The sequence below is a fragment of the Pteropus medius genome, unplaced genomic scaffold (assembly GCF_902729225.1).
Source record: "Pteropus medius unplaced genomic scaffold, Ma_sr-lr_union100, whole genome shotgun sequence".
NCBI lineage: Eukaryota > Metazoa > Chordata > Mammalia > Chiroptera > Pteropodidae > Pteropus > Pteropus medius.
The window spans coordinates 7,592,331-7,618,124 of record NW_024356249.1 but is presented as its reverse complement, the minus strand read 5'-3'; the positions used below and the strand labels follow the sequence as shown (position 1 = coordinate 7,618,124).

Genomic DNA, 25,794 nt, shown 5'->3' with positions numbered 1-25,794 from the left:
CTTAAGTGTACTTTAATAAGCTTTTAACAAATGTACTCGCCCGTGTAACTAACGCCTCAATCAAGATCTTGAACACTTCCACAGGGCATGAAGAAAAAGAAAGGTGACTTTTAAAATCTGGTTGTTCTGTATCTACATATGCTGGGCATTTGTGAATTGGAATAAATCAATACGATCAACTTCTTCTTTTGCCCAACTCCAATTCACCTTCCATCCCAGGAGGAAAAAAATCAAATAAAATTAAGCCACATCCAGAGAGACAAATGCCTAGCGAGTATTTGTTTTACTTATCTTTGTGTCCTCAGAACCAAGCTCAATATGTGGCCCAGACGAGATGATGCAAATATGTTTCTTAAATAAGGGAAAGAATGAATATCCTCAGAGTAAATGGACTCTACCTTCTCTAAGCTCCCATATGACGCTGGCAGTCATGAAATCTTCCTGTCTACTCCCTTGAGATGGGACAGGAGACCCTGGAAGAATGTAAAAGAGTAATTTCCTGTTACACACCTCCCACCCCTTACTCCCAAACCAGCCTTCATTAGACCTCAGATTTCGGGGTCTTGAGAAAAGTGAACTTGGGGAGTGAGGGATGCCTATTTTCTCGCTAAGCTATTTAATAGACAACGTCTGAGACAAAATATTCCCCATTCTTCCTTCCCAGCCTCTTCCCAGGGTCCATGGATCAGAACACTCCTTGATAGCTTTCAGGCAAAAAGCATTACAAAACTTCCAAGGAAAAGAGAAGCTTCAAGAAGGACCATCCATGTGCATGTGGCCCATTTCCTTCCTAGCATAATTAGCACCTGGATGTGGCCATAGCTAACCACTTGCCAACTCTTTTACCCTCCAAGTCCCTGGGAAAGCTCCCTTTGCACAGCTTGCTGGAGACTGCAGGCTTATAAACAGCAGAAGCCAGCATTCCAATCAGAGTATTTCTCACTTGCAGTATTGCACAAAGAGAAAAAAAAGAATGCTGAACATTCTGTTCACGGAAGAAAAAATAGCAGCAGAAAACTGTCACATTGTTTGGTCTATTTTCAATTTAATTCCTGAGCACTGGAAATAGCTATCTGTGCGAGAAGGCCAGAGGAGGACTCCGGCGACCTGACACGCCATCACAACTTGGGGTCTTAGGCTGAGGAAGAGGGAGAGAACTAGAGTAAGGACGGGGGGCACAGCCTGGTGGCTCACCATGGATCAGGTGTGTCCACTGTGGGATTCCAAATCTGGAGAAGAAACTCTGAATCTGGAAGGATATCGGAAGCATCGATGGCAGGGCACATCGAAGGGGATGTCACCTGCAGAGCACGGTTCTCAGCCTAGGTGATCTCACACACTGAGTTCACTCACCTAGGAGCTTTGACAAACAATGCTATCAGAAGGTAGTTACGCAAATCTATGTGTGCGATAAACCTGCGTAGAACTAGATATGTGTGCACATGCGAACACACACCCCAGCACACGTCAGACTGGTGAAATCTGAGTGGGTAACTTGGTGGATTGTACCAGGGTCCATTTTCCGCTTGCGATATTGTACAATAGTTACGTAAAAACGTCACCATGGGGAGAAACTGAGCGGGGAGGACGAGGGACCTCTCTGTATAATTTCCTGCAATGTCATGCAAATCCACAATTATTTCAAAATAGAAAAAAATTCTTAAGGAGTGCTGCTGGGGGTCTGGTTTGCTGGATCTAGGGTGCAGGCTCTGTCTCAGAGTTCCAAAATCTCTCCAGATGTTTTCACGTGCAGCCAGGGCTGAGAACTGCTATTTGGAAGTGGGGATGCTGGTTGAGAAAGTGAGACAAAGATTGGGAAACAATCTGCATCTGCTCTGTACCAGAGGCTTAATTAATACCTGTTGAATAAATAAATAAATTGCTGTTCAGCTACCTAATGTGTTATAGGCATTCAACGAAAGGGCAAGATATAGTAGGAAGGAAGGCTTCCTGGCAGAAAGAGTTAAACCAGGGCTTGATAGAATTCAGACAGAGGAACGGAAAAGAGCATTCTGAGCCAGCAAAGAAGGGCTTAGAGAATTCATGGCCATCCTGGGGAGGAAGAGAGGGATTCAGTTTGGGCACAGTTAACGAGTAAGGGTGGATGAAATTTTTAATAATTTCCTGGCCCTACCCCTGCCATTGGGCAGGCAGATCTCTCAACAGTCTGAACCTGCATTAAGTCCTTGCAAATTGCCGAGAGCAATTGTCAGCAAAAAAAAAACAATTCTCCAAAGGTCACTTGGCATCTCTCAGGTAACCACAACGTTGAGAACTTAGAGAGGCTTCACGCTATAGTTTGGATGGGTATAAAAGAGAGCAGTTTTTCTCATGGCTCATAACCCCTTATCATAAGCCTATCTGCACTTCAGCTGGTCTTAGATATCCCCAACCTAGAACCCAGCCAGGCACCAGAAAATATCAGAAATGACCTGAGAAGCGCTAAAATAGAAATCTCAGTGTCTACACACTGAAGCTAATGCACTTGACTCGGCAGGTCCCTTGAGAACTCACTTAATGGCTCTTTATTCTCATTTTACAAACAAGTCTAATAAGCTTGATTATCTGTTTCCAAGCTCACAGAAAAGGAAAAAGAAAAGCATTGAACAGGTGAGGCATCAGACAGCATCACTGACAACAGTGACAAGTGATAGGTGACAGATACCCCAACAGCAGGCGGGGGACAGAAATCTATAAAAGTAACCTGGGACACTCATCTGACAGAAGGCCACCTTAGCAAGGCTGAGGGGCTTTGTTGTAAAGATGGAGAAAGAGCTTTAGGATGCTCCAGCCCTAGTTCTAAGGGCCCTATAGAGCCTCCCCTTGCTTTTTCTCGTGCCTGTTATTAATTTGTCCAATGTGCATACAGTGGTAAGCGGCTGTGTCCTGCTGCAGCCTGCCAGAAAGGGAGGGACAGCTGGCCAGTCTTTCTGATTCCAGAGAATGCCCTCTGCCAAAAACACCAGCGTCCCTCTGGAAGTTTGCTTTCTCCCCTTGTGGCACCCACCACTGCCCTCCCAGGGTGTGCAGGGCACAGAGCAGGCTGCTGTCAAACCGCTCAGTCTGTTGGGCCAAGTGGACCGAAGAGGAAGGCCAGGAGAAGCCCCTCCCATGTCACGACTGCAGCACCGCTGCTCTACGTGCAAAGGGTCCGGCTTGAACTCCAACCCCACCTCGTCAGAAGCGCCGTGTGTCCTTGACCCAACGATTTCACTTCTTATGCTGCTCACTCATACCACTGACCCACCTTCCAGGTGGCTGGCTTAGAAGAGCTCATTAACAAAACACGAACCACTCAGCTGACTCAGTGCCACCACGCCAATGTGCAATGATCGGAAAGCTCCTCCCCTTGGAGCTGACCCTGAGCATCGCCTCCAGCTGTGGCACCTTTGCTCTCTGTGTGGTTCAAAACCGGAGTGGGTGGGCCTGCCTGCGATGGCACCAGGCAAGCTGGGCGGTCCCCCGTCCATGCCCACATTGCAGGAAGCTGTGCTCAGAGCAGACGGAAGACTGGTCTCTCCTGCTAAACAGCCCCCAGCTCTCTGCCCCAGACTCAGAGGCCTGGATGAGTGCTCATGGTCCCAAGGACAGCAGGGAAGGGAGACAGAGGCTCCAGACCCAGGCGTCCTGATGTGTGGCCATGCCCTGTCCTCCTCCACAAGCACACCACCTGATCGTGTTCTCTCTCCGGGGTGCCATGTCCTGTTTTCATCCAAAGGCAAAAGCTGAGAAAGAGAAATCAGGCAGGGAAGAGAGGCTCTTAGATGCCGCTATGCCCACGGGAATAGACGAACGCATTAGCCTAAAATCGGGCATGGGGAGGGGCCTCGGGACGGTCTCTGGCTCTAATTGCTGCTAAAGATCGCTGGGCAGCCCCGGTGACACCTGGAGGTCTTCCGTGGGTCCTCAGGCGTGAAACATAAATCATCTCCCTCTCACTTGTTACTAATCTTGCTTCTTTGCTGTGTCAGCTGGATTCCTGCATCAGCCTGGGCTTAAATGGGGGCTTCTGCTCCCTCCTACTTTTTTCTCTTCCTCCTCTCCAACCTCCTCCCCCACCCCCTCTGAAAGTGATGGCAAAGGAATGCAAACTCCAAAAGGTAGCTTGTGGCTTCGCTCTGGGGAAGGGGCCAGAGAGAGAAGGAAGAGGGTGTTTGGGCATCAGGGTGAGGTGGGGCAGAACCTGAGTGGCCATTTGGACCCAGCCTACAGACTTTCGGTGTCCAGCGTCCCTTCCAGGTAAAGCCCCTCTCGGCTCCCAGGGTAGCAGGTGAGCATGCAGCAGATAAGCTTGTTTCTCTGCAAGACTCATGGAGTGTGCTGAGGGAGGTCAGAGCACCCAGCTAAGCCAGGTGAGGGCTCTGTGGCTGCCTCTGTCATTTCTCAGAAGCAAGGATGGCCCGGGCTCTGTGGGTGCCTGGGAGAGAAGGGCTTCTTTAATTTCTTTTGTCTCCTCGGGTCCCCAGGCACCTCTGTGATGCCACAGGGGTCAGATCCTCTTGAGGAATTCACTGGGAGGCCTGACCCTAACTAGCTCCATGAGCAGCCTGCACCTTTCCTAAGCCTCTAGCAATCCAGCAGGCCGACTTGAGGCTGCATGTGATGCCACGTCTCTGCAGGGGCCCGACCCGCAAAACTCCAGGAAACACTCCGCGAAATCTTTTGGGAAATTCCCCCTCCTTTGAGCTATGGGAGACTCACCCAGTGATTTCACTGCTGAACCCCATGGAGGACGAGGTGCCTGCCCCCTTGGCCCTCATGGGGCAGAGGAAGAGGCCGGATGGAGAGCAGTGGGACCTGCATCCGTCCGCCGTTGGATGTATACCTGCTCTTACGGGCCCCGAGCCAGGGAGGCACTGGCAGGTGTCACTGGCCCGGTGGGTGACAGAACCAGGATGGTAGCACGGCCAGTGTGGCTTGGGCTGCAGCTTCAGCTGAGGCTGCTCATGCTCTGTTTTGCTGTGCCCAGCCATGAACCGGCTGCAGGGGGCCGTGGACGAGGGCAGTGGTTAAGAATGAGGCTGCTGGGCCAGACTACATGGTGGGGACCCTAAGGAGCTGTGTGACAATGAATTATTTAGCCTTCCTGTGCCTCATTTTGTCTACTGTTAAAGGAGGCGATGACAACAGATTAAGAGAAAATTCATGGAAATGCTTGGGTGGGTGCCTGGTGTAGGTTACGATTACTATTCTGATAACCATGACTGTTATTGTTATTGTTGTTGTTATTATTGTTTATTGTTATTATTCTCTCTCAGCTGAGACCAGAGGTATGGAGAGGGGTGGGACAATATGACTACAGGGTCTGCGTAAGGGAACAATGCAGAGGGAGGGATGCTAGTGGCCATCCTGTCACCCCGATATCCCCTCCCGGCTCCCCCACTGCTGGTCCTGCTTGTTGGGACGGAACCTGATTCTGCTGTTTTGCTCCGAGAGAACATCAGGATATTGGTCGTTCCCAGAGAAGATGAGAGGGGGCAGCTGGAGGTTCACATACGTGGGGGGCGGGGTGTTATACACGTTCCCCTCTCAGAGATGGATTCTCTCACCCCAGAGCTCCCGGGAGCCGTTTGCTAACCCGTAGAGCTTCCAGCGAGGACGAGGGCAGCACATGGCAGGATGAAGCATGAGCTTTGCTGATTGGAAATCTGGGTTTCAAACTGACTACTGCACATTGTTTGCCCATCACTTCACCGAGTATCGGGTTCCTTGCAAAATGATGGGGCAGGACGAGGCTGTTTCTACAGCTCCTTCTAGTTGTTAAATTCTAGGAACACGGACTCCATTCCCGCCACATCTGACTCACCACGACAAGCTGATCAATCACTCTTTTTTCTCTCTGATTTCACTCCTCCTTGCCTCGTCTTTCTTAGTTTTGAAAACGGCCAGAGGAGCAGGGACAAGGGGAAATGGAGAGTTAGTTACCTGCCAGGTGACAGGTATTTGTCCTCCCATGGTGTGGCAGGTCTCCGGGGTCTAGGGCCCAGGCCCCACCGCCCATCACTTGCATGGTGGTACTTCTTGTTGTCACCTCACGTAAGCATGAAGCACGAAAAACACACTGTTGGGATGTATGGAAAGGCCTCGAAGACTTCTCTCTCAGATTCTCCATCTTACGGGCAGTTTTAACTGCTTCGATTGAGACCTTACTCACATTGCAACCCAGGATAAAATAAAGCTTTTCCGAAAACAAGCCTTTCCCTCGCTATCTGCAATGTGCTCTGATGTTTTCTTATTCTACTTAATTTTTTTTTTCAATGTTGGTCACAGCCCACTAAACTGACTTAATGGCACACTAAGAGGTTGTGACGCCGGGTTTGGAGAGGCAGGGAAGTGACAATGAGTCGACGTGGCTACAAAGCAGGCGAAGACCGTAGTTTGCAGATGGACAGACTGTCTGACAAATGCAGAGACTAGATATACCCAGGGCTAAATTACAGAGGGGACGGAACTTTCCAGATGCCCGGGTCACTTCCGAGAACGACTTTCCTGTTATTCCCATGACTAACTCTCCGCACAGACCTGAGTTGATTTATCTGAAAGAGATGGCACGCTCCTCCTGCCACACCCTGTTTCACAGAGTTTCTCTGTGGAACATGAATGAAGCTGCATTAGGTAAGTCACACTCTCCAGGAACTTCTTAAAAATTGCAGTCAGAAAGATGCTAGCTATCAGGGAAATGCAAATCAAAACCACAGTGAGATACCATCTCATGCCTGTTAGAGTAGCTATAATCAACAGGACAAGTAATAACAAATGTTGGAGAGGATGTGGAGAAAAAGGAACCCTCATTCACTGCTGGTGGGACTGCAAATTGGTACAGCCACTATGGAAAACAGTATGGAGGTTCCCCAAAAAACTAAGAATTGATCTACCATATGATCCAGCAATCCCCCTACTGGGTATTTACCCCAAAGACTTGAAAACCCATATCCAAAAAGGTATTTGCACACTGATGTTCATGATTATTCACAGTGGCCAGGACATGGAAGCGACTGAAGTGTCCTATGATGATTGGATGAAGAAGCCATGGCACACATATACAATGGAATATTACTCAGCCATAAGAAGAGATGAAATACTGCCATTGGTGACAACATGGATTGAAATGGAGATAATCTTGCTAAGCGAAATAAGCCAGACTGAAAAAGTAGAAAATCACATGGTATCACTTATATGTGGGATATAAACCTAACAGCAACAAATGAACAGGACAAACAAACAGAGACTCGTGGACATGGACAATGGACTAGTGGTTACCAGAGGGGTAAGGGGTGGGGGAGGAGGGGGGAGGTAGATGGGGTAAAGGGGGTCAAATATAGCGGTTGGAGGGAGGATAAAGTGGGTAAAGGGGATCAAATATATGGTAGCTGAAGGAAACTGGACTCTGGGTGGTAAACACACAATAGAATATACAGATGTCAAATGATAATGTACACCTGCAAATTATATGATTGTATTAACCGATGTTATCCCAATAAACTTCATTTAAAAAAATAAAATAAAATAAAAAAAGGAAAAAAATTGCAGTTGGTTACTCAACAATTTCAATCAAGGCTTTTTGCCTCACTTCTAAGATTTTTCGGAATGCAGTAATCCAGGCCCTTTCTAATCCACCCCTTACTCATCTTCAACTCTCCTTTCTGCCTTTTGATGCTCGTGGACACCCAGGCGCCTTCTGAGCACAACAGGTAGAGGGAGGACTGCTCCTCTGGCCTCTTGGGTTCAGAGTAGCTTCTTCCTTCTCGCCCAAATCTCGCTTTTTTAGGCATTTTTGATTTTTATTATAATATCGCAAATTTATAAGACTTAAAAGTAAAAACCCAAAGAGTTCACCTAATACAGACTCCTGTTTCCTGGGTGAGAAGAACATGACCTGGGGAAGTTGGTGACTTGCCCGGGGTCGCACAGATTACTGACGTTAGGGCTGGAATTCAGGTGATCTGTCTCCCAGGCCCCAGTATCCCGTGAAAATTCTCTGCAAATGAAGGAAAGAAGGGCCAAGTCTCCAATATGCTTGGGTTCACCCATCTATGCCTTAGCAGGGAAGACCGAGCATGTTCCAAGAGAAATGAAATGTAGAGGGTGATGATTTTGAGGAGAAAACCCAGCCTTCTCGGCCTCATTTCCCCCTTTGCTAAAGATAAGAAAAATAAGCCCAAATGAGATATCCACTTCCACAAGGTTCCATCATTCCAGCATCTTCTTCCTTACGGGAAGGCGCGGTGGGGGGAGAGAAGGGCTCCAGAAACACTACGCTTACGGTTCCGGACTGGTGGGTCTGGAGACACAGATATTGACACTCTCGTTTGTTCTGCTCGATAGACCTCTCTGCAATATGCAGGAACTCATCATCTCAGCTGGACTTCTCCCTAAGCCTGGCTGAAATGGCCTGACCCTTACTGGGACACTCCACCCCCCGGGCCTGGGAAGGCCTTTGAACAGCAGGGCTGAGATGGACTGACATGCACCATCAGAGAAGCCAAACAATCCGCCCTGGTGATTTTCACAGGAGACTGCCCCAGCCCCATTGTCTATTGTGGGACATGTGTTTGTGAGTCCATGGATCCAGCTCTGTGGATGGAGATGCATCACAGACACACGCACACCCATGCACGTACACGAGCACGTGGACACCCCCTGGGCACTGTTCTGCATTGTCTTCTTTTTATTCCTGGGGCTATGTCAATACCTCTCTCCTGGTCCAGGGTACAGGCATCGCTTTAAAGGGCTGGTCCTAGCCAGCTGGACTAAATGGGGCCAATTCTTTGCTTTCTAGGGTAGATCCAAAGCTTTGGTGAATGTTCAGAAATGGTCACTAAAACTGTGTGTTCACATCACAATCTCTGCTGCTTCATAGCCGCACTTGAACTTGGAACGCTGAGATTTTTCACGTCGGAAATGAGGACTGCCGACCACATTAGCAAAGGTTTAATAAAATTTCATAGCTTTCTAGTGGAGACATAAATTGGAACAATACTTTTGGAAAACAACTGAGTAATAGATAGCCAATCTTTAACATGTTTATACCCTCTGACCTAGAAACATTGCTTCTGGGACTCTAGCCAAAGGAAATAGTCCGAAATACAGAGATTTTTAAAGAAGGAAAGCAAAACCTTATTGCACATTTTTACGTTAGCATTATTAAAAATTTGAAAATATGAGAAGTAACTTAAGTATAAAACAGTACGACGGTGGGTAAGTAAATTATGAAATGTTCACGTGATAGAATAGTTTAAAATTATGTTTATGAAGAGTTCACAGCAAGTGGGGAAATTACTTGCATTACAAGGTTTTACTGAACAGGCCGGAAAGAAAATTATATATATACACTCATATCCATATAAAATATATACATGTCACATATGAAAATACATATATGAGAAAATCATATGTTATTATATGCATATACATATATAATCATATGTATATGATTTTGTTTCCAGTCTATTCAGTGAATATGCACATATAGTACAATCTTAACTAGGAAAACTAATTAACATAAAAACTTGAAAGGAACTTTGAACAATGATTGTAGGGTAGCCCTCAAGGTATGCATTTTCTTTTCTCTTTTTTATACATTTCTGTATTTTCCAAATAAAACTAGTACTTTTAATTTTTTTTATCTTTGACCAAAAAAGTGCATGATACAGATGAAAGTCCAGTCACATCTCCATATATCCTCTGAGAGGAAATATATAAACATCTCCCTCCCTCCCACTTCCAGCCATCACCCCTCCCCACTCCTCTGCCCTCATCTCTACGACGAGGGTGCAGCACCACACGATCTCTGATCTCTGCAACTCATTCCGTTCTAACATTCTGTGTCTCAAAATATCATCTCCCTGTGAGAATGAGATCTCAAAAAGGGGCCCAAGAGGCGTAACCATCTCCCGAGTAAAACACTATAATCATCCTAACAAGTGATGGACTTGGAAGGGGCTTCTGGAAGATGCAGCTGTTCTTTTACAGTCATGCTGTCCAAACACGATGTCCTCGGGTTTGGACATCTGGAGCCAAACATCTAAATGAAGCTGGTCGCCGGCAGCTGCATTGTGAAGCCAGGAACTGAGGTTGGGGGAGGTGGGTCCGTAGCACTGAGTCTCCACCCAGAAGCCAGGCTGTAGCTGGTCTCCCGGGAACTGGGCCAGATGGTGTGATGACCCCCACTGGGACAGCAGGACAAATCTCACACCCTACAACCTCTTCAGGCAGCTCTAGCCTCCAGATCTCTCCCCTTGACCAAATTCCACAAATTTTTTTTTTTTTTTTTTTTTTTATATGTTTTAAGCATAAGGGCACTTCCTCACACATCGTGCGATTGTCTCATGTTTCTGAGTCCCATTTCCTCAGTGATATCTGTCACCCTTGAAGTTCTGTCACTCTCCGTGGATAAATCCAGAGCAGGTGGATGGTTCACAGGGGAGGAGAAATGAGGAGTATCCACATACTGAACTAGCTTACCAACCTGGATGAGAGGTGAATGGATCCCCCCAGTCTCTTCCGAGGTGGAATTCTATGATTGGATAATTATATATGATTGTGTCTTTCCCTATGACCTTGGCCATCTCTCCCACAATCTGGAGAAAATATGACTTGCTCCTAGACATGATATTTAGCCAGTATGCACCAGGAAGGATGAGGGTTAAAATAGTGAAATATTTCCACACTGGCTAGTGAGTAGCCACTGCCTTCTAACGCCTCCTCCACTGCCCTGGCAATATAGGTTCTTCCCCTAGGACATCCCTAAGATCCATCACCGAGAGGGTTAATGCCTGGCCCCACAGGGGGCCTGCAGGATCCTGACCCAGCATTAGGCTTTATGCTCTTAGTGGTAAAAAGTTTTGAGCCCACTGGGTTGAGAGAAGCTAAGACTATAAATCCTTTTTGGAGAGTTGTATGAGATCAGCAGGGTGGTTTGAAAGTAATAAGGACAAGTTTTGGTTTGGATCACCAAGCTGTCCCTACTGCTTGGGGAAGGGAAGGGGTGAGATGACGCAGTAATGGGCAAGCGGGTGGGGAAAGGTGAAATATGTCCATCGGCCTCGCCCCCGCTGTGTTTGCAGGGCTCACATTTTCTCCTTACAGACCGAGCTGCGGGTCCTTCTGAGTGAGCTAACACCTTGGTATCACATAAGCTTCGCGGTTCCATCCTGAGCAACGTAAGCCGCTACCAAGCTACTGAACATTTCCTCCATGGCATCTTCAGAAGGCAGAAGGAAGTGGGGATGCTTTCCCTGGCTCTGTCGAAGGTGGGAGGAAGAACAGAGATGCGAGCAGGCAGTCCCAGGTCACCCCACCTGTCGCATGTGCAGCTGGGAACAGACCCCCAGCCCAGCCGTTTCCCCTCTGCGGGAGAATCATAGGGTTGCCCCCGCCGTTCCGATCAGTGCAGAAAGGCTCTGGCAGGGTGGCATTTTGTTCTCTGTGAGCGGGAGGCAAGTTTATGAGATGGAGACCAGAGAGACAGGTTTCATGGGGGAGGAGGGGTCGAAGTGCTGCCTTTTGATAATAAAGCCTCTGTTTTTCCGGGCTGCCTTTCCCCAAGAACACGCCTCACTAGGTCCTGGCAGGAAAGGACACCATCACTTTATACATTTACTAATCTCCATCAAGAGATGTAGATTACACCAGAGACCTTCCTGAACTCCTGGTCTTTCCCTTTTTGAATGTCCATCTATCGTCTGTCCATCTCCTCACCGCAGGGACCCCACTGAGAGCCAAAACCTCAGACGTGAGCCCCAGGAGATAAGAGCCCCGGAGGCAAACCCCAGGCCTCTGCAGCATCGTGTAGAAAAAGTCTGGTGCCTTGGCCGTCATCCCAATTGTGTTTGCCCGTGATATGATCTGGCTGTCATGGATTAAAGGAACACAGGGGGTTTTCACGCAAGGAAATGTTTAGAAACAGAGAGCGAATGAACGAAACAGGCTTGTGCTCGTATGTTTTCCCTTGAAGGTACTCCGATCTGGCAGAGAAAGGGGATATTTAACTTCCAATTAAGAAGCTGCTCTACTTATCCAAACAGCTCTCCCGTCTCTTCCCTCGCTGCAGATGAAGGCCCAGCTCTCCTGAGCCCACTGATTCTCTGCACAGGTTACACTCTCCGGGTCTCTTGGACGCGACTCCCACCTGTCAGAGTGTGTGCTGGCGCTTCTCCACCCTTCTCGGGCCTCAGCCCTGAAGTCCCTCGTCAGCGACGATTCTGATGCTTAATTGACAAGGCCATAACCGATGAAGGACATTTTATGGGCTTGGCTCCCACCGCCAAATCTATCTCCCATAGAAACTGCTTTCAATTTACTGACACCAAAGGGCCCAGAAGGTAAAAGCGCGCTGTTATCGTCACTGTTACGACTGCGGTCACGATTGAAATCTGGGTCTTGTCAATTCATCATAAGTCTTAGCGAGGACTGATTTCAGGCTCCGTTGCAATCTAAGCAAGAGCCATAGGAATCCAGATGCCCCGTTTATAGTTATATAGCATCTTTATAAACAGAGAGTAACAGAAGACAAGCAGAGGTGTCGATCAAAGTGTGAGCAGGAGACCCAGAAAGTCTGGCGTGCGACCCACTGACCAGCATCCCAATACGTTCAAATCACACTCCTCGCCGCCTTCGCGTCTTGTTTTCTCACCACAGACTTTCCAGCAGCTTCTACTCTGAATCGCATCGATCTTTATGCTTGGAGAAGGAAGGGCCCCGACTTCTACTCACTGAGCACATCCCTGAGTGCCTCGGCTACCCCTCCCTCCCCCTCCGTGCCCAACGAATGCCCCCTTTCTTGAAGTTCTGTCCACAGGGAACCTTTCCCAGGCTCTCAAGCCTTTCCCGACCTCACAACCTCAGGAGGAGCTGCCCGCTCTGCTTAGAAAGCTCTTCCCTCCCTCCACCCGTGCTCAGGGCTGGCGCCTCGTCATCCTCTAGGTCTCAGAGAGGGTAGCACTGGCTTCCAGTAGAAGTACGCCTGCCCTTCCGACCTGATTATCCTCTATGTCGACACCCTACCTGTTTCTTTCAAAGCCCTTATAACCACTTGTCATTATTTTATTATTGCTTTTTGTTGTCTCTCCATCTAGACCTTGGCTCCATTTGTTGAAAGAAAGGAAAAAAAAAAAGAAAGAATTAATTAATTGGATGAATAGGTGAGATTACATGTCTACTGCGCACCAGACAGTCTTCCTGTACTGGCGATACAACCAGCAAGACAGATACCCTCATGGAGCTTATCGTCTTGCAGACAGAGGCCCTGCAAGGAAACCGAAATTGTAGGAGGCTTGTGCAGAGACGAATAGGCTTAGGCAGAGGCAGAAGGAAAGAAATGGCATCTCTTGTGCTGAAAGCTATATCCGGTATACATATCACACGGAATCTATTAGTGTTACCAGCATAGAGGGCAATCGCTTTTTTAATATAATAAGATCTTCCTTGGAGGCGATTATGAGGCACTGATAAGGATCAGGTGACATGTTGAGGCTTTGCAGATGAATTTCTGTTTACGCCGAGTTGCTTGCGGCATGGGGAGTTCTTGGTTTTCAGAGAGAAGGTGGGAGAGATGTCCCCCTGGAGAAAGCAGCCCGGACGGAATTCTTTCAGGCGTTGTCCTAGGAGTACACTGCCTGCTGCTGATTTCAGGAGCGGTGGACAGAAAACCAGGGCATCGAGGAGGGACCTCCGTGGAGGGGAGACGCCTGGCGAGATTTAGGGCTCCCCTTTCCTTCCCTCCAGATCTCCGGGGTTCCAGCAGGGCGACAAACTATCGCTGATGTGGAGGAACCAGTGACTCCAGGGAACAAAGGTCTGGGATCTTTAGAGGCAAAGTCATGTGATAAATAAAAGAATCGTGGGGCTGAGGAGTAGGGAGAGAAGGAGGAAGGGAAACAGAAAAAGAAGGTCTGTTTCTCTCACACCAAATGCCATCTCAAACGTAGTCTTGTTAGTAGATACTGTTCCTCCCTGACTTTCATGTGGAGGTAAACTGAGGCCTGAGCCAAGTCAAGAACAGACTCAACCACCAGAGAACAGAGTCTGGCTCCTGGCTCACTGCGCTGTGACCGCAGGGCCACACACAGCAAAGCCTCAGACCTTGACCCTGAAGTTTCCCTGGAGAGGGGCCAGCTCAGGCCGTCCCAGGAAGGCTGCAGCCCACAGGCCCCCTGGCCCCACTTCTTATGCCAAGTGACTCAGGGCTCACGGCGTGCATGCCTAAGTTCCCCGGGCATCGAGACATGGGCACAGAACCAGGACACCTGTGGAACTGGCACTACAACCCTAGGGAAGGGTCCCACCATCAGGCAGCCATGGCACAGAGGCCAGTGATTATTATGCCACCAAAGAGGCAGCCGTCTGCCCTCCCCTAAGTTCTAACTCTCACAGACTCGCCTTCAACAGAAGCTCAACCACAGGCCAGACGCAATGGAAAACACACCTAAGCAAGTCGGTGGTGCCTTATGAGTGCGGTTACCGCACATCCTCGGTTGCCTGGAATAGTCCTAGTTTATGTGAGTGGTTTAGGCAACACATTAATAATGTTCCCGTTTACTTTCAAAACTCTTCTAGTTTGGACAACAAATTCTAGAGTCTTCCTACTTGTAATGCACCTGGAAACCCAAATGTTTTGGAATCCCCAGAGATGATGCTATCCTAAAGTATATATTTTAAATATATACTCACTACGATTAACGTACCTTACGCCCCACATTGACCACCCACAAACAAAACTCTCATTACCAATGCGCAACGTGCAACCATTAATCAGGCATGCACAGCAGCATGTGCCCGGCCACCAGTTACACTCTCAAAATTTCTCATCGCCATCCGAATCTCCCAATCACAGTCGATGCAGCTTTCGCCCTTCCACTGTTCAGGCCTACACACGACTACACACATCTCATAATTTGGGGGAGCACTGGGACAAATGCACCCACTTAGACATTCATCCTAGTCAACTAAGCCTTCGAGGATTTGAAGCTGAAAGGCCCTGGTTGCTATAATGGCTACGACCTTGTAAGGACATGGGTCCAAGTTCATTAAGAAGCTCCGTGTGGATGAACCCTGTTGCTGTCGTGATTAATAATCATAATAGACAGTCAGCTGGAGGGCTTCCCAGCTGCGCCTCCAAGGCCCGGTTCTGGGAGCCCCTCTCTATCCACCGGTGAGTAATGGTTTGGTTTATTGGAAGCTCTCTTTTCATTTTTTATGGCTTCAATTAAGTGATGGGGAGAATCCATCATGTAACCTTTCTGCTGCACAGCTAAAGACTTCCGGAGGGGGAAATGTTTATCAAACCCCAAACCGTCAGAGGGGAGACTGCGGTAAACCTAACAGGAGGCTGGGGTAGCAGAGACGTGACCCAGGTGGTGGGAAACAGAGAAGAACGTACCCACAGAGGTTTCCTGCCTGGACAAGAACCACACTGTCTATAAAATATCTGCTCAATTCACAAACATCAGGCTGGTTTCCCTCCCGAGCTCCAATCCCATCTCTTCAGGAGGCATGCCACCGAAACTCCCAGTCGCGTGGAGTCTGGTAGCCCAGCAGGTTCAAGGTGGCCACAGGAACAGAGACGCTGGTGAGAGGGGTCTACGTCATGAGGGCGGCAGGATGCTCATCTAGTGGGGGGTCCCTGGAAACATGGTGGCCCCTTGGAAAACTGCTGACATTCCTCAGGAAAGCCCCCAATCCCTTGTATTGAAAAGAATAACAAAGGACTCGATTTCTGGTTGTGACTATAAATTCTTCCCAACACCAATGACAACAAACCCCCTCCTGGATCAATTCATTAAATTCTACAACCTCCTATCCTTGGACTGGAGTTGGCCCTTAGCCTCTCCCTGACCTTTGCCCACGCAGTCCTGTTGGTAAGTGGAGCTGGCTCTTATTCATCCCTTTAAATTATTCACACCCCAATCTTGGCCACTGGCATTAATCTTTCATTTGCTATTTAGACATCTGATTCCTGGGGCAGCACTGGGAGATGTCGCTTGGGAGATCGAATTGGCCAGAGGGGAGGTCCAAAGAGAGTCGGAGGCCTGAAGAGCAACAGGGGCCTGCCTGCAATTAATGGAGTCGTCACCCTGTTCCCTATCACCCAGAGGAGGAGGAGCCAGAGGCGGGAGACACATATGTGTCTGACAGAATGAAATACCAGGTCTATCTGCTTTGTAAGAAGTATATATATGTGTATGTCGGTATGTGTGCTCACATACATGCGCACGTATGTATACATGTGTGAGTGGGGTGACACTCAGCTCACTCAGCTTGTATCTGACCTGATGTAGAGCACAGAGCTGGTAGCTAGGCAAAGAGAAAATAATAATAATTAAAAAAAAGAGAGAGAGAGAGAGAGAGAGCCCAGAGAGATGGTGTTGTTTCCATACGCTAAATAATAATAAGTAAAGGTGAGCGAGCCTTAGTCCTCAAGACTTCGCTATAATAGAAGAGGAAAGATGGCAGCATAGCCCCTCTCCTCTTCCTCCTCCCCCTCTGCATTGTCAGCTCACACTTGCAAAGTGCCAGGCACTGTGCTAAATGCTCTACGTTCATCATCTCAGTTCATACCCACAACAATCCGAGCAGGTAGGACTATTAGTACCCTCATCTCACGGGCGATGAAATCGAAGCTGGGAAAGGTAAAGTAAATTGCCTGAGGCTCCACAGCTCCTGAGTGGTCATGGAGAATTCCAGCTAAGAAAGTTTGACGACAGGTACCAAGCTCTTAACCAATGATTTAAGAAGAAAGAAACATAATAATGACCAAAAGTCTTGGGAAAAGAAGAGGGTAGAGCTGCGTTGTCCACAAAGGTCATTATTAAACATGTGTGTTAGGTTAAAATAAAAAACAATTTAAGATCCGGTTGCTCAGTCACACTAGCCATATTTCAAGTGTGCCATAGTATATGCAGCTCCAGTGGCTGCCTGAATTACCAGTGCAGATATGAATACTGCCATCATCACCGAAAGTTCTATTGGACAGCTCTGGGTTAGAGGGTAATGTGAGATGTTGACAAAATGGAATGCCCTGCAGGAAAAACAGCTGGAGGAAGGATTGCATTGACTTACGAGCTGGTCAGATCTAAAAAGGAAAAAATAAAATAATGGGCAGCAAGGGAAGAAGAGAGCAGAGGGCAGCAAAACACAGATCAATAGGCCGGTGTCATTAGCAAGTGAGACTTCACTCGATGTCACAGAAGAATTCAAATGTCCAACCCCTTCCTCCCACAAATGATGCCGATAAGCACCAGGGAAGTCACTTGTCCTGGATCACACAGTCGGTTATGTCCGGGCCTCTTCCTATCCCATGCAGCCTGTCACCCTGGGTCCTTCTCATTGTCCACATTCTTGATCTCTCTTGAGACATGTATCCAGAGGCAATTATCATTGTGATCTCACCCTATTCTGACTCCTAACAGGTAAGTTCTCATTACCCTTATTGCTGCATCTCCCCTTTCTGTGATGGCGCAAGGCTGACCAAGAAAGAGAACTTGGGCCTTTGTAAAAGAGCAGCCATTGAAAAGACGAACAGCAAACCTGGAGCTTGGGAAGCAGCCAAGTAGGACTCTGTTCCCAACTCTGTCCCTAGGGTATGGATTAGGGCATACTGTGGGCAGTCAGTAAATAATTCTCAAATAAATCAGTGGATGGATGAGTGGATGGTTGGTTGCTTGGATGGCTGGTTGGTTGGTGGGTTGGATGGTTGGTTGGTTGGATGAATGGATCGATGGAGGACACCTGTCTAAAAGTCCTTTAACCACTTTATGATCTAATGCTACATTCCCCTGACCTTCACAATGCTATTCATACATACACAAGTGTTTCTCACAAACCACTAAGAGAGACAAATATCTCAGGATGTAGAACAAATTCAACTGCAATTCAGAGCCCAATATTAAAGAGTGGGTATAGCCTACTAACTTTCCAGAACAAATAAGAGTTTTAATCTCTGCAAAGGAATGCTGCCGGATGACGTTTTGCATGCAGAGTGGAAATCCACAGACTCTCTCTTAGGCTAAGTTTGTGACTACTCTTCAGGAACCTCTGCTTCCCTTCTAGCCTCAACGATCATTACCTATCTCATTGTACGAGGTCAATCCATCCTCCTGACATCTCACTTACCGATCAGGGCTGTGGGAGAGCCTCTGACAGCCAGAGATAAAACAGCAAAAGGTGCTCCTCATCAAATATGTGGTGACAGAAAGAAATCTAACTATGGGAGGTGAACGAACAGTGTAAATATCTATACCTTACTGTTAAAGTGTACAGCTGAAACTTATTGGATTACATTAACCAATGTCATCATAAAAATAAATAGATAGATAGATAGATAGATAGATAGATAGATGATAGATGATGTGATAGATAAAAGACAGACAGATAGATGACTGATAGACAGACAGATAGATAGATGACAGATGATAGATAGATAGATAGATAGACAGAAAGCAGACAGATAGATAGATACAGATGATTGACAGATAGATAGATAGATAGATAGATAGATGATTGATAGATAGATAGATAGATAGATAGATAAAGGCCTTGTGCGTTACTTCCTCCACTGCCTAAAGAACCAGGTTCACTCCCCTCCTAAGAAGGCCTGAGCCCAGGCCTCCTGGTCCTCTCTCTAGATACTTATTCCATGACATTTAAATGATGAAATCATTTTGAGATAAAATGAGAGATCTCAGGATACAGACTTTGTCTGGTAGATAAGGAATGAGGTAATGCTCTAGCTCACAAGTTCCTTGAGGGCAGAGATTTTATTTCTGATCTTTTAAATCTGACTTCAGAATGTACAGAAAAATGCCTGGCATAAACAACCAGTACAATGGTTGAATGAATAAATGAGAGAGAGAGAGAGAGATGAACGAATGAACGAATGAATGAATCAGCACTAAACCTATTACTCTGGCTCACACTCAGTCTGCTATTGGTCTTTGGGTTCCTGTTCTCTTCCTTGCTGGGTCCCCTACCTAACTCCTTTAGTTTTATGGTGACACTGCATCCTCAGTTACTGCCTGGTACTCACACTCTAAAGCCTTTCTTTGCTGGTTGTTTGGTTTATTTAAATAAAATTCCTTGAACCCATTGTTCCTCATATTTAAGATTTTTTGAGATGATTTGGAATGAGAGACTCTGGGCACGGAAAGAAACTTAGTGATCATCCACAGCCAAACACCCAGACAACTCTGTCCTCCTGGACTTCTCCGAAGCCCTGTAACCAGCACCAAGCCATCTCACTGCTACTGTTGGTTTATTTTATTTTATTTATTTTATTTTATTTTATTATTTTATTTTATTTTATTTTATTTTATTTTATTTTATTTTATTTTATTTTATTTTATTTTATTCTATTCTATTCTATTCTATTCTATTCTATTCTATTCTATTCTATTCTATTCTATTCTATTCTATTCTATTTTATCTTTATTTTAGAAAGATTACACCCTTTCTCCTAAAATGACATGACCCTAAGAAAGGTTCTTCTCACTGCCCATCAAGGCTCATTCATCTCACCCCTAAGTTTCTCCATCCTAGATGTCTATACAAGTCTCTTGACTACTTTGGCATATTCACCTCAAATTCTTAGACTTCTTACCTATCCATTGCTCCTAATTTATAGGATAGTGCAATCTATTTTCCACTACAATGTGAAAGTCGAAAGCCACCTGCTGAACATGCCTCCTTGACCTTCCAAAAGTTTTAAAACCAAGAGGGACCCAATCCAGCTTAGCCTTTAAGGCCTGGAATAGTCTGCTTCAAATAAAGCATATCATATCATAATGACCTTTGTTATCTGGTTGTTTCAGGACTTCATGGGGGATACATATGATTAATGGCTTTGAGAATACGAAGCTTGACTAAGCACTTGTTCACAGACTCACTATTTGAAATCCAACAGACACAATGGCCACAGCTGGGGAAAGGAAGTGGGAAGCAGGTAGTCCTGTCCTCATTCTGCCTCTGAGACCAACGTAAATGCTCCTGTACAAATCAATGGTTTCCCTTCTATTGCATAAAAAAGAATTGGCAGCAATGAGCAAGCAGAGATGCAGAGGGAAAAGAAAAAGGACGAAGAGTAAGAAAGGGCAGGAGGAGGGGAGGAAGTGAGGGAGAGAGCTGTCACAGTGTCTCCATCCGCTATGGATTCTTCCCCTTCGCTTCCTGTCCTTTTTTAATGGCTGGGACCAGTGATTTGTTCCCATTGATTGCTATTGATGTTTTTCAATTATATCCGTGACACTTTTGGTAATACGTTTGTAAACACAAAGCCTTCTCGGATCTTGCCTCTTGTCACCTTGCACGAGAGCTGTCCTTCATCACTCCTTATCAGCTGTCGATCGAAGGGGTCAGGAAGGGAGCTCTGTGTCCTTGGTCCTGGGCCTTGCTTGTTTTTCTCTTTCTGCCCAAGAGTGAACATTCCTCATTCATTGCCCTCTGGAAAAATGGAAACCTCCCTCTTCAATTTTGAGGGAGAAAATTAGGCAGAACAAGGGAACAGCCCTACCTGGGAACAAGGGAAAGAAAGGTAGCAGAGAATCCTGCACCCACCAGCTTAGTTTGAGCCTGGGCTACAGAAACAGGTAACACACACCCCCGAGCAGAGGTAGCTGAGAGGTATGCATCCAAATTTTATCCCAGATATCTGGTGAACAATAGTAAATTTCCTAGGTTCACCAAGACCAGTAGCTTTCCAACATTTTCAACCAAGACCTATAAGTAAGAAAAATAGTTCCCAGCACGATTGAATATACACATGTATATTTCATTGAAACAAAGCTTAAGGAAAGAGAAAAATCCTTAAGGAAGAAAAACACCTCACAATAAGTGATGTATCTTGATATTTTCTTTCCATTCTTCTATTTTTTATTTTTAATGCTGATCATGTTCCACTAAGTTGATTCATAACTGACTTAGGGTTTGTGACCTGCGGTTTAGAAAAATAGTGGACTAGACCGGGGTCAGCAAACTTTTCTGTAAAGGCCAGATAAGAAATATTTCCAGCTTTGCAGACCATATTATCTTTGTCACAACTACTCAGCTTTGCTGTTGCAGCATGAAAACTGTCATGGGCGATACATAAATAAACAAGTGTGGCTGTGTTCCAATAAAACTTTACTTATGTGCACTAAAGTTCAGATTTCATATAAGTTTCATGTGTCGTGAAATATTGTCTTTTGATTTTTTTTAAACCATTAAATAATGTTAAAACCATTCTTAACTCATGGGTTGTACGAAATCAGGAGTGGTTTCAGATTTGGCCTATGGTCTGTAGTTTGTCCACACCATGTCGACCGATGCTTGTGGCATGCTGACAATCTTTCTCTCAGGGGTTTGGCATCTACAGTAGGCTGAGGTGTAGAGAGCCCCAGCAAGCCCTGCCACAGCCATCTGTAAGTAAAGGTCAAGCTCACGTCGATTTGTGCCTCTGTGGTAGAGTCTGGGTTCTAACATATTTAATTAACAGTCCCTAGACCCCACCCCCTCCCTCGAATGAGTTTTTCAGAGAGAATGTGTTTTCTGCGTGATGGGTTTCTCACACTGCCTTGAAATGTCTCTTTGGTTGCCCATCCTCTCCAAGAGGCTATGCGCTAGTAAATTCCAGAAGCTGCTGGTCCAGTGGAGAGCAAGAGAGCCTCTGCTCTTCCCAAGCCTTGTCTTGGCTCGTGCACACACCTACTCCCAGGCTCTTCCCCAGGTGCTCCTCAGTACCGACTCGCAGGCTCCGACCATCCGCAGCCCCATTCGTTAGCTCACCTAAAACCACTCCAGGTGCCCCAGCTCAACAAAAGGCTCTTCCCTTCCAAGCGCCCGAATGGGAACGAGAACACTCACTTTATTAAAACTGCGGTGAAATATACATAACATAAGATGTATCATCTTCGCCATTTTTAAGTGCATAGTTCAGTCATGTTAAGCACATCCACACTTGTGCAACCAGCCTCCAGAGCCCTTTTCATCTTGTGAAACCGAAACTCCATACTCGTGAGACAAGCCCCCATTCCTCTCCCTCCTCAAGCTCTGGCAACTGCCATTCTGCTCTGTCTCTGTGCATTCACTACTCTGGGCATCATATAAATAGAATCATACAGTATTAGTCCTTTTGTGACTGGCTTATTTCACCCAGCACAATGTCCTCGAGGTTCATCCATGTCATAGCACGTGTCAGCATTTCCTTCCTTCTTAAAGTTAAATAAGAGAACACTAACTTTTAAAAGACGGGTCCTAAATTTTTCTAGGCAGTAGGTGCATAAATGGGCCTTCCCCAATTTTAACGCGGGACAAAATTCAAACAAGCGGTTTAGAATTCCCTCTAGCAATGTCGCAACTGGATTTCACTCCATCTCCTCATCATTACTCTGTCCTTAAAACATTCCCCAGTCCTGTTCGCCCTCTCCCTCTTGCTTAGTGTGGTGACAGGAAGAGAAATCAGGCTTTATTTAGAGCTGACATCCCTGAATTGAAATCTTCGTTGCTTCTTTACTTTATTAGCTAAAGGTTTTGACCAGAGCTTCATCTATAAAATGAAAATATCTACCTTACATATAATGACCGTTGTAAAATAAAGTGAGATGAAAGATGAAAAATACCTAACATGAAGCTTAGAACTTAGTGCTCAAAATGATAATGATAATAATTATTAGCCCAATTAATGATTTGCAGGGTCATGGTCTAGTCCTCAGTATCTCAAACGAACCCTGGAGATCTCCAAGTAGAATCCCAGAGCCTTTTTTTCTGAGACATCAATTGAGTAACTGCAAAAACTTTCATGGCCAGCGCCTGGGACTCAGATGTCAAATACACTGCTGATTTCATGTGACCTGGACAATCCATTGTCTTTTTCTGTCCCTCAGCCTCCTCCTTTGTGAAGTAGAACAAATAATGCCTCTAAAATCTTCCCCACAATGAGGCAAAGTCTTCAAAGGGCTCTGAGCCTTCATGGGGAAGTCATTGTAGAATATCCACCTGTGGTTACAGACAAATGCTAATACTTTGGGAACTAGTGCACTCAGCTGGTCACTGAATGCTTTATGAGTCCTCACCATATGCCAAGCCCCATCGAAGAACTGGAAAACAAGGATGAACTAGTGACCCCAGGACCCGCGGCCATACACAGAAGTGCACCTGTGTGATTCAAAGACTTTTACTTCCTGTAGAACAATGGGTGCCTTATCCGGGGCCAAACTGATCACCTGCCTCAGACAGGAGGACGTGGAGAAAATGAACATCTATTGGGAGGGCATCTACCGGGTGCTACCAGATATTCTACACCCACAATGACATTTAATCCTTCCTGTGTACGGGCACGTAAAAAAGCACAGAGGGGATATGTGATTTGCCCAAAGTCAGACAGCTGGTATATCATAAAGCTTAGATCAAAAATAGGTTTCTCTGCCTCCAAAATCTGAGTTTCCACTTTCCCGAGCAGCCATTCTAATAATGACCCATCCCATTCGTCCATCAAAAACCCATTTGGAGGGGGATTTACGCTGGTCCAATCTAATGACCTGGCTCTCATTCTCTTTCTGTCTCCTTTATGGATCAAGCCAATTAGCGACGTGCTTAGTTCAGTGTTCAGATGCCAATTTATTGACTATCGGGTTCGCGAAGGGAAGCGGAGTTGCATTCACTGAATGCCTTCCAAGATCCCAACTGTTCCAGGAGCTCCTGGCCATGCATCAGCTCTCCAAATCCTCATTATAACACTATAAAGTGGGTATTTTTTACCCCATTCGACAGAAGATCATAAAGGTTAGATAACTCTAGACACCCCAGAAGATGGATGAATGAGGTGGGCCAGCACCTGGGGACACCTCTGAAGGTGAGAGCCTCAATACAATCCTCCTATAGCCGGGCCTCTCCAAGAAGTGGGGAGAATAAAATGGATCAGGTGTTGGGTTCGAATTAAGAACATTTATCATCCCTGCCCCTCCAGCTCGTTGGGGTGGCTCAGAATTCATTATGTGACTCCTGAGCTGCGTTCACCCTCTCTAGCCCCCTCTCACGTGTACACCATGGAATTATCCAAGAAGGGTCAGTAATAATATAAAAGCTGCCCCACAGAGAGCGTCACGGTCCCAGCACCGAGCTAGATGCTCTGCGTCGATCATCTCCTTTTACTTTTACGACAATTACATCGAGTCTATAGTTCCATTTTGCATAATTTGTGCATTATTTCATTTTATTTTTCCCGACAGACCCAAGCGTATCAAATGAAGGGATCCTCCCAAGCTCGCCCAGCTGGGAAGCGTGAAGCCAGGATTCCGGCCCTGTTCCACCCACCCTAACGCTGCTGCAGACACATTCAGGGGCTTCCCCGTCCCGTGTTACTGATGGGTAAACTGGGTCCCTGCACAGCGCGGGGAACGGGTCGCAGAGATGCGGGGCTAGAATCCCAGTCGCGCTTCTGCCTGACTTCCCTAGAGACGAGAACGGAGCCAGATGGAGAGGAGGTAAGCTGTGAGAAATCCAGGATAAAAGCTAATGTTGAAGAAACAAAACTGCATCATTTGTTCAGTCGTCCATCAGTCCTCCCTGCGGCAATAGCGCGAGGTTGTAAAGAATTCTACTCCTCCCTGAAATGACCCGATAACAAAATATCAGATTGTGTCTGGTCTTCCCTCCCGCTCTCTCTGCTGCAGAAAGTGTTCTGTTTATCCCCATCCTGCGTCTTCATAATCGTGTTATTTGCATAGCAACACACCGGGAATGGCAGGACGAGAGCCACCAGCATCTGGGCCACGGAAAACACAGCGGCTCTCCAGGAGAAGGCACCACTCACCCCAGGCACCCTGATGCTGGGTGAGGCAATGCCCTCCAGGGCCGTGACACCCCAGACCGTCTCCCGATTATGCTCTTTACTTCTAGCCAGGAGCCGAGGGTCTGTCTGGGCACCTGCTGCTCATTCCACTTTGGCTGTCCCAGGGAGAACAGCCAAGTAATAGAAGGGAAGCACCCCAAGCCTCCTCCTCTTCAGCAGTGACCTTCCCAGTCAAGGAAGAAGCTTGACACTCATTTCCAGCTTTGCCAGCCCCATGCTTTGGAAATGCAAGGTTGTGGATTCACACGCAACTTCTGCTGGGCTGCCCCATCTCCGAGCTTCTTTTGAAAAAAAGGAGATCCAAGAAACCCACTGCCAACTCCCAGGTCTCAAGACAGACTGTGGTTGAAGGGGCAGAAGAGGGAGCTCAGCTGGGGAGTCGCTCACGGCCCAGAGAGGAGGGAGTTTGTGGGGGTGCCACCTCCAGAGGAACCCCGGTCAAACTGATATCTTTTTTCCATCCCTCCATGGGGACCTGAATCCTGTGTAACCCCACCCTGCCCCGCAAGTCAGGAGGTCAGTGGCACCCCTATGCCGGAGCATCTTTGTCGGCAGAGTTCCTATCCCAGCGTTCCTTGTGACCTGCCCCTGCTCCAACATGAGGACATTCTACACTGGGGACTCTGCCCCCTTTAGATTCAATATGGGATTGTCCGTGGAATAAACAGCCTCCCCCAAATAGCATACTCTGCCAGTATGGGGTTTGGCAGCTGTCAAGTTCGGTGCTAGGGCAGCATCCTAGCTGGGGTGAGCCCTCCACGTACCCTCCCCCACCCACCCGTCCTCCTCAGAAACCACGGTGAGGGTTTCTCTCAGGCCCATCCCACCCCAGGGCTGGGTGTCTGGGCACTCCTGCACCCCAGCCACTCCCTCCAGACGTGCTGAGCCACATCCCCTTCCCAGGAAACTGTCTGGAGCACAGAAAACCGTTCTCCCAGGCCCCCTCCTTGCTGGTAAGACCATAAAAGGGCCGGCTC

The 25,794-nt window shown here is 47.0% G+C and overlaps 1 protein-coding gene across 5 annotated transcripts in view; it reads right to left on the bottom strand.

The window, feature by feature from the left end:
* Window positions 1-25,794, bottom strand: part of PLXNA4 (plexin A4) — a 418,364-nt gene that overhangs the window by 253,959 nt on the left and 138,611 nt on the right. Inside the window, exon 4 of one of the 5 annotated variants that reach the window (XM_039861056.1) lies at window positions 399-473. The exons of the other annotated variants lie outside the window; for them this stretch is intronic. Coding sequence (XP_039716990.1) covers window positions 429-473 — 45 coding nt within the window. The 3' untranslated portion in view covers window positions 399-428. Of the gene's footprint in view, window positions 1-398; window positions 474-25,794 lie in introns of those variants that run through there. 5 annotated transcript variants of the gene reach the window in all.